The 9,362-nt window shown below is 44.2% G+C and overlaps 1 protein-coding gene across 1 annotated transcript; it reads right to left on the bottom strand.

Moving 5' to 3' along the window:
- Positions 1–861: 861 nt before the first annotated feature.
- SDE2 (SDE2 telomere maintenance homolog) lies at positions 862–8,337 on the bottom strand. The gene is made up of 7 exons (XM_032681842.1): positions 7,995–8,337; positions 6,915–7,032; positions 5,174–5,285; positions 4,470–4,639; positions 3,644–3,755; positions 2,586–3,045; positions 862–1,149 (listed from the first exon to the last, which is right to left on the bottom strand). Exons 1-7 carry the CDS (start codon positions 8,283–8,285, stop codon positions 931–933), a joined length of 1,482 nt encoding a protein of 493 aa, XP_032537733.1. The 5' UTR covers positions 8,286–8,337; the 3' UTR covers positions 862–930.
- Positions 8,338–9,362: the final 1,025 nt, after the last annotated feature.

The following is a 9,362-nucleotide window of genomic DNA, read 5'->3' as shown; positions in this document are numbered from 1 at the left end:
GGCTGTGTCACTGCAGCTGAGGCAAGAGCACGATTGCAGTGAGGGGAAATAACTTGGCCGAGAGCTGTTGTCAGAACATGTCATTAAAATGGCCCATTCATTTTTGGCCCACGCTACCCTTGCCATGCTACAGAGAAGCTCGAGTGTGTGTTCATAGAGCTGAAGGCCCTCCTAACCCAGGCACTGTAGGAGAGCTTTAAGAGAACTGGCAGTAAGCACACAAAGGTTTGCCACCCAAGCGGGGACTGCTGCCGGCATACAACATTCCCAGCTGATGAATTTACACCAGCAAAACCTCATCATGCCAAGGTGATCTCCGAGGCACGCTCCATTCCAGTTTCCTAATGAAACACATTCAGTAAACAAACCTATTTCCTTTCTATCCAGGGTCCACTTGTCCTGTCACAACCCCCATGAGATGTGATTAGCAGAACCTCCAAGTCTCTTTCATCCCTCCCTCTCCTTTTACCCCCTAAATTTTCCAAGACTCCCTTATAGATTAAACTGTCAGCCATGTCACGTGCTTTACCTCCACCAAACATTTTCTTACCACCACTTGCTGCACTTAAGTCACTGCTCATCATATAAACCAGATTTTACTAATGATAAGCTGCAAACTGCTAAGTACATTCCTTTTGGATCCCATACCTAGGTAAGCAGAGAACAGTTTAAATGTGCTTTAACAATTTAGCCCTTAAGTCCTTCAGTTTATATTTTCAGAACACTGTGTCAAACAGATCCACAAGAGCTGGGTCTGTGTATGATGATATACTTAGCACCTGCCCATGCTTTTCGTAACTCCTTGAGATGCTAATGAAGCTTATCTTGTGGATGTGAATTTACAAGCTGGGGATACTCAACTGAAAGGATACCAAGAACTTTTATTTAATGACATCAAGTACACATGCGAAAAGGTAAACAGTCTCAAATCTAACCAGCAGTTTTCCCTTTAGAGGGCTTTGCAAATAAGGATGGCTTGATCTGATCTCTAGACAGACCTCTCACTGAGAAAAGCCTTGCTGCTCTTTCCTTCAAAGTGCCTCCACATTTCAGTCCTAAAGCCATCAATCCCATCTTCAGCTTATCTAAACCCAGGGCTTCCAATTCAGCAGCAGAGTTGAACGCCAATAGGTCTATCGGTTCCACCTCCTGCAAAGAGAAAAACATGCAAGAGAAATGAGAGTTCAAAAAGCATTTGGACAACGTGCTCAGGCACATGGCATGACTCTTGTGCAGGGCCAGGAGTTGGACTTCGATGATCCTTGTGCCTTCCAACTCAAGAGATTCCATGATTCTACAATTATCCCCAGGAAAGTTCACTACTCCCAAGAAAGCTGAATTAAAAACAGCCTACCATCTTGCACAGCAGTTCAGTAACTTAACCTTGACTTCCAGAGGCCTGATAAAGCTAATAGCTCCTTTTTAGCCTGATGCAGAATACAACCAATACACATCCAGCAGGAGCAGGAAGGAGGATGAACAGGTATATCTAACATAGTTACATTGTAATTAAAGAAATAGATATAAAAGCACCTCTTTTTAGAAAGACTAACCCAAAAAAACAAGTTCTGAAGTTCACACCTCATCCTGCCACAAAAAAAAAAAGAGGATTAAAATTTCATCTTAAAAGGAAATTAGCATATTTGCTAATTAATTGAGGGCAAAAAGGACCTCTACAAACTCTGTAGTCCAGACCCAGGGCCCTGGATAATTCAAATGCCAGATTTTACTAACATGCTAAACACTAACAGCAAACATTAACACACTAAAAAGTCACCAAAATCTATGCTCATTTCATTCAATACTTGAAAGCACAGATTAGTCTTATGGTATGTATCAAAGACCCCAGAGCAAGTAATACCAGCAGTGGAAATGAGACCACTCTATTACGTGCTCAGCAAAAGCAATTCTCGCTAGCAGAACTAGAACCTTTGTCCTGCTAAGCATACAAAAAAATGACTGGTTGTCTCATTATTCTCACCCTACTTAAAAAAAAAAAAAAAATCATCAAGGACTCCTATAAAAATATTTCCACCTGCAATAACAATCTGCCACAGCATTGGTGGAGTTTCCTGTTTTAAGAATAGAAAGTCTCGCAAATACTGAGCAAAAGGTAAACAGTGAAGAATGGTAAACATCCTGTTTAAAATCTGCCAGCTCTAACAGTACAGTAGATGGCAAAGTTCTAATTGATCAGGTTATACCCTTGGTCTTTTTTCCATTGAACTGTATTAAACTTTCACATATGAGAAATCAGCCACTGGCAGCTGATGGCAGACTTTCTGCTCAAGCTGAAAAAAGGCAGAAAATCCAAGCATCTCCCTAGCCTGGGAAAAAAAAAAAAAAGCCATACTTTGTCTTATTGCTAGAATAAATCTAGATTCATTACCCCAAAAAATCTTTATTAGTAATGTTACGCAAGGAGCAATGAACCACAAGTATTGGCACCCTTTACTGCCAAGGATCACTTGGGCTTTCATCAGTCGAGCGGGAAAAGCTCCATTGCTGTAGGTGAAGCTTATTTGCTTCCTCAGCTGTAAAAGCAACTGAAGAAAGACATATGTTTTGTACAGCTTCATACTTACTGTGCTCTGTAACTGGTTTGTTTCTGGTGCCTTAGAAGAAACATTTTCTAGCTCCTCTTGTTTCTGAGCTTGGGTCACTTCTTTCTCTTCTTGGGCCTCTTCCTTCGGGGGCTTTGTCATTTTACTACTTTCTTCAGCCAGAATTTCCGTCTGCCCACCTGTGCACATCTCTCTTTTTACATCTCTTCCAGTACCTTCTGGCTGCTCCAGTGGTTTCTTCTCAGTTGAACTGGTAGCTGGACTACCCTCTTCTGAAGCAGAAGCTGCACTGGTAGCTGGACTATCCTCTTCTGAAGCAGAAGCTGCACTGGTAGAAGGACTATCCTCTGCTGAAGCCACAGCACTGCTTGAACATTCATCTGAATTTGTGCCTGACGGATAACTTCTGTCAGATGTACAAGGGGATTCATCTTTGTTGTCATCCTCACAGCCTGAATTGTTGGCATTATCCAAGCCCAGCCTGGCACAGGGAGTATGTTACAAGTTAACATATATCTATTTTAACTTTTTTTTTTTTTAGAGTAATTTATTTAATTGTCATGTTTCTCTTTTCAAGGAGATATAGTGAACTACCCTAACAGTTATTTAGGATAGTTTAGTTACAGGAAGAGCTGCTGATGTTGCACAAGATATACATACCCCCAAAACAGATGATATCTCTTTACAGCATTCCTAATACAGAAATGACTGGAATCACTGGCTTCTCTTTCATGTTACATTAGGTTAAAGATGCCAGGAAAAAAATCTTTAAAGTTCATTGTAAATTTAATTCATTAATGAAAAAACCAGGACAATGGGAAGCAGTAGAATATAACCATATTAGAAGGGGAGGTGGACAAAAGTGCCTATTTTTGCAAATAAAGTTTGTCTGCTCCAGCTGGGACAGAATTATAGTAACACAGAAATGTTTATTTTCAGTTCTTTGATTTAATCAGTTTGATTTCTTATTCCTATTTCAGTCTGCATCTCAGATTTGAATCTGCTTACTTGTACCTATCTAACCTTTCATCCTGTTGAAGGCTTGAGACTTGAGTATAGAACCAAGGCATAACACTTACCAGAGACATTTTCTTTTTTCAGATTTTGTTCCACTCTTTCCAGGTTCACCGGGACGCTTCCGACTCTTGCCACTTTCTGATGACACTGCTTTGCTGGCAATAACCTGCAACCCTTCAAAACAAAATTGAAAGTCTCCTTCATCAGTGCACAATTCCTATATGTTGTAAATTTCAGTTTTCATTTCAGATGAAGTTTAAAACACTAATGGAAAAGAGAGAATCACTACTGGTGCACATTCATGAAGACTCAAAGCTTCATAATAACCTCAGTAGCAGCAAAAGCTTTCCTACATGGATTTACTAAGGCACAGAGTCAACTAAAATTGGATTCCTGAATTGAACTCTCAGGTTCTACATGCCATTCAGCCTCAGTTTCACCATCTAGCTGCCAACAAGGGAACAATCTGTGGATAAATAAAGTAACTACAAAGACCAGGAAGTGAAACAAGGTATTTTGTAGCTGGATTCAATATCTAGTTTTTATGTAAGACCCACTTATAGTTTCATCATTTTACCGAAACTGATAATGTAATTCTTAAAGTTCAACACCATCTTCACAGAATTTGGCTCTTATCATGAGGTGACACTCGCACAGCAAGATGAAGCATCACTTGTTTTACGTTACAGTGTTCAATGCAATTTAAGAGAGACTGCAGACAAAGAGGAAAAATTAAGTCAAGCAAATTTTACTGAATCTTAAAATTTTCTTCAACTGGAAGAGTTACCACCAGCAATTTATTTTTTTTTTTTAAGTTTTCATGCTGGAGTGAGGCTAGAGAGACTGCTCTATGTTTTGAGGACAGAAAGCGAGGCCAAGCTGCAGTACCTATACGGATGGACTCCTCCTGCCGCTCTGCCATCTCACGGTACTGCCGCTCGTACTCCGGGTCTGTGAACGTGTGCCGTGGCTCCGCCAGCTTCCGCTGCAGCCTTTCCAAGCGCCTTTGCTCCTTTTCTGCTTCCCTCTCTGCCTGCTTCTTCACCCATTCAGCCATCCTGCAGGTGACAGAACAACGAAAATCAGTGTTTCCAGCATTTAATGTAATGCCAGTTGGTTGCTTTGCATTTGCTGAATGCTTTCACCACCTGCTACAATGGAGACAATGGGAAAAGTCAAGTAACAATGTTCAGGGGAACTACTGAAGGAACAGAGAGAGATTCTGCTACAGAGAAGAGAACAGAGTTTATTTTTAAAGCCAGAAACAGCAGTAAGGTCACATATCCCCAATATGTGCTCTTGCAGCTTCAGGGAGAACTGTGAGAATTCCAGATGAGGAATCCAAGAGGTGCAGAGCAGTCTCTCAGAAGCAGGCTGCAGTACAATCACATCTATTTTGCAATAATAGAATTACACTCAGGAGACTCCTGTTGGCTTCCAGTCCATCTGCACTAAAGATTTCACTTTTGCTCCTTCTGGTATTCAAAGTACCATTTCACTGCTACAACAGCCTGTCATTTGACCTCTTTTGTTAACAGTGAACTACAGGGTCAGGTGATTTTATAATTCCAGCTTCCAAGAAAATGCCTTACGCTTTTTCATGATTGACATCTCGAAGTCTTCTTCCACTGAGATCTCGGCAAGCCTCTCTGTTTGTTGTCTTCTCAATTTGAGCACCAAGCGCTCGCAGCATCGACCCAAACCCTTACAGAGGGAAAAGTAATCAAGAATTAGCTAAACGAAAACAGAAGGATATGAGCTAGCACACAACAAAAGAATTAATTATGGAAAAAGAATAAAGTGAATTCAACGCTCTCCTCTCCCTCGATGTAACTGAAGGGAGAGTTAAAAGCTGCCACATGTTGGAGAACTGTCACTGGCTGAAATGCTGAAGCACTAAGGGAAAACAAAGGTACCCAGTGTTTACTAATCACCTTGGTTTTGTGCTCCTGGTTCACACCAGAGAGACTCCAGATCTACTAGAACCTGTGCAGCACTTCTAACAGGAAGGCCTATTTCTGGGCTCCCTCAGCAAAATGGTTTGAAACCTTTTTCACCCCAAATTAACACTTTTGGGTCCTTTCTAATTTAGCCAGGATATACCTTCCCCCCACAAGACCCTTTAGCCCCACCAAGCTTAAATCACCTTTTAAAAACCTAACAAAAAATAAAATAGCTTTTTTTAGCAGATAACCTTACCTGCTTCATCAAGATGATTGTTATGTACAAAGTTATTCTGGAGAGCCCCTCAAAACTGATTTCTATACACTCCTCAGCCACTAATTACTCAAAGGCAAGATCACTACTTTCACTCAGTCTCACCTTATGCTGTCTCCAGCTGGATAAAGACCCTTGTTTAACAGGTTCAAAGAAACACAGTGTGGATTAATAGCAATACAATCCTTTGTGCAATTGCAAAGTGCCAAGCACCATTTTTTTAACTGGAAGATGAACAAATCTACAATGTCAGTGCCCTAAAATGACGTTTAAGGAGTGTTATAAAGAGTAACCAAGCCAGACAGTCTACTGTATCATGAGGCAAAAAAAGTTTTGTCTTCAGCTAATAAACCCAATTGCTGCCACTAGTGAGGAAGATTTTGTAGCTCATGAAACATGCTACTGAAGAACGTGGACCAAGCTGCGACGCCCAGTCAGGTGTGTTCCCAAAAATCAGCAGCAATGCGTTCACTAAGATTTTGAGAACTACATTCAAAAAGCAAACATATTGACTCCAACTACACTCAAATATTCTGCAAAGCTTCCTTCACCCATCATGTTCCATTTTAGAGAATGTCCACAATGTCAGTGGCCATGTTAATACACAGCTTCAGTAACAACGCTTAAAATATTTCGTCAATACAAGGTGTCTACCTTAGATTGAATTCTTCAGTTCTTCAGCTACTGAGATCGTGGCACTTATGTGTTTTTTAAAATAAGATAAGAAAGTCAATTAGGTCATATAACATAGCCAAATCACAGACTATTTGTACCTGAAACATTTGTCCTAAGAAACCATGGATGAAACAGGATCCTAAGATAACAGGTCCTCTTCAACACAGTTTCAACTCTGAAGTCACTTTGGTGCATGATACAGATTTCTAATAGAGCTAAGCTGAACAGGGATGTGAAGAAGAGCTGAACTGCAGCTTCCCTGGTCAATTCTCAGCTTTCCATGTGCCCTTTGGTTTCAGCTCAGAGACATTATATCAGAGTCATACACACGACAAGAGATCTGGTAGTATATGAGAACTCCTGCTACCAGCACAGACTGTGGCATAGCAGAATTTTTTCAACCTAAGAATCTAATCAGTAGCAAGCAGTTAAAGAACAAACCTCCTTTTCCACCACAAAGTCTTGGCTCCAGACTATAAACAGCTCCACTTTGCAACACATCTTCATCATTGGCCAGTCGCCCGTTACACTTCACATACAAGCTTTCTTCAGGAATGTTCTAAAAGAAACAGATAATTGAGTTATACCATCAACTCAAAATGAAACATTCTGACAAAGAAAATCATTAGGCAGTGATGTTTTCCTCCTTCATCCAGGAACAGCAGGGAGGCCAAAATCAGACAATTTTAAAAGCATGAACATTCTCTATGGTGCTTGTTTTAATTCCTGTTTACCAAATGATTGAATACAGTCTAAATCAGCTTGTAAACATGAAAGTGGAAAAGCTGTGCTATGGGAAAAATTCAGAAACAACCTGTGATGAACTGAACATAACCCCCATTCTCTGTCCTCCTGTGCAAGTGGGGGGAAGGAAGTAGAGCCTGCGGAAAGTGGGAGAGATGGAGGGGAAAATGTTCTTAGGATTTGTTTTACCTCTCATTACCCTGCTCTGATTTTGACTAGTAAAAAATTCAGTTAATTCCCCCACGTCAAGTCTCCTCCCACAACAGGAGTCGATGAGTGATCTATCCCTGCCTTTATCTTGACACATGAACTTTTAGTTGTATTTTCTCTCCCCTGTCCAGCTGAGGAGGGGAGTGATAGAGCGGCTTTGGTGGGTGCCTGGCCTCCAGACAGGGTCAACCCACCACCATGTGCACATATATATATATATGTATGTACGTATGTATGTATGTACACGCACATATATACACACACACGTACACATATACACACGTACACATATACACACACACATATATACATACATATACACACACATACATATATACATATAATATCTAATATAGGTAACAGGCTATAGGGCTATCTCGCAGCAAACCCTGCTGCTCAGCTAAGCGACAACAACGCAAACAACCGTGCCCACAGGTGGGGATCGCGACAGCCCGTTAGCACCAGAGGGCCGGGGCGGGCGGCCTGCGCAGCGCCGCCGACACCGGAAGAAGCCCAGCGCCTCCCGAGGCCGGAGGGCCTCGCACCCGCCTCCCACCTCCCACTCACCAGCTCCCGGGCGCGGTCGCGGCGGAGGCAGCGCACGGAGCCGCTCCCGGGGGGCAGTGGGAGGGGCCGCGCCCGCGGCCACAGCGGGTCCCGCACCCACAGCAAGTCCGGCCCGACCTCCGGCTCCGCCGCCATGGCTCCTGGTCGGCGCGTCACGTCACGCGGGGCGGAGCAGGCAGGCCGCGCCCCCGGGCCCCTCAGCCGCGCCGGGCGCCTCTGGGCACTCGCTTGTTCCCGTTTGTCGCTGTTTAGCCGCGCACGGTCAAAGGAAGATCCGGAGAGCCCCGTCATTCCAATTCGTGGAATCCTTGCCGCCCGCCGGGTTGCGGGGGCTTTCCACGGCCCGTCACGTGGGCGCTGCGCGGGCGGAGCAGCGGGAAGCACGGGCCGTGGCTCCCGCTGCTGGCGGCGGCGGGAGCGGCAGCGGGAGAACGGGAACGGGGAGGCTCGTGACGCCGCGGGGAAGGGGCTGGAAGCGCCGCGTGGAAAAGTGCGATGGGAAGGGGCAGCCCTGAATTGTCCAGTCAAACACTGCGCAAATTTCACACGGGGACTTGCAGGACGAGGGGCTCCGTCTCCGTGGCGTCTTCACCTTGCTTACTCCCGCATGAGTTTGTGCATGTGGACGGGGAGAGGCCCCAAACTTTAGTATTTGGGAGCAGCCTTGTGGTGAAGGACTTGAGGGTTCTCGTGGATGAGGAGCTGGAGGCAAGCCGGCAATGTGCACTCGCAGCCCAGAAGGCCAGACACATCCCGGCTGCGCCAAAAGAAGGACAGCTGGCAGGTTGAGGGAGGGGATTCTGCCCTTCTATTCCACTTTGGTGAGACCCCACCTGGAGTGTTACATCCAGCTCAGGGGCCCCCGGCACAGAAAAAGACGTGGGTCTATTGGAGCAGTTCCAGCAGAGGGCCAGGAAGATGCTCAAGGGGGCCGGAGCACCTCTCCAATGAAGACAGGCTGAGAGAATTGGGGTTGTTCAGCCGGGAGAAGAGAAGGCTCATTGTGGCCTTCCAGTACTTAAAGGGGGCTTACAAAAAAGGTGGAAGGGACTTTTTACATGGGCATGTAGTGACAGGATGAGGGGGAACAGGTTTAAACTGACAGAGGAGAGATTTAGATTAGATGTTAGGAAGGAGTTCTTTACACAAAGGGTGGTGAGGCACTGGAACAGGTTGCCCAGAAAAGTTGTGGATGCTCCATCACAGGAAGAGTTCAAGACCTGGTTGGATGGGGCTCTGAGCAACCTGATCTAGTAGGTATCATCCCTGCTCATGGCAGAGGGGGTTGGAACTAGATGATCTTTAAGGTCCCTTCCAACTCCCACCTTTCCATGATTCTATGATTTGATTACATAGTCACATAAAATT

This window comes from Chiroxiphia lanceolata, chromosome 3, assembly GCF_009829145.1.
Source record: "Chiroxiphia lanceolata isolate bChiLan1 chromosome 3, bChiLan1.pri, whole genome shotgun sequence".
Taxonomy (NCBI): domain Eukaryota; kingdom Metazoa; phylum Chordata; class Aves; order Passeriformes; family Pipridae; genus Chiroxiphia; species Chiroxiphia lanceolata.
Note: the sequence above shows the minus strand (reverse complement) of the source record. Positions and strands in the feature narration are given on the sequence as shown.

Coding starts and splice junctions, on each gene's coding strand:
- SDE2 (XM_032681842.1), bottom strand. CDS start 8,285: ATGACGGGGCTCTCCGGATCTTCCTTTGACCGTGCGCGGCTAAACAGC. Junction 7,033..7,994: donor GCGACCGCGCCCGGGAGCTG/GTGAGTGGGAGG, acceptor TGTTTCTTTTAG/AACATTCCTGAAGAAAGCTT. Junction 3,756..4,469: donor GGAGGAGTCCATCCGTATAG/GTACTGCAGCTT, acceptor TTTGTTTTGAAG/GGTTGCAGGTTATTGCCAGC.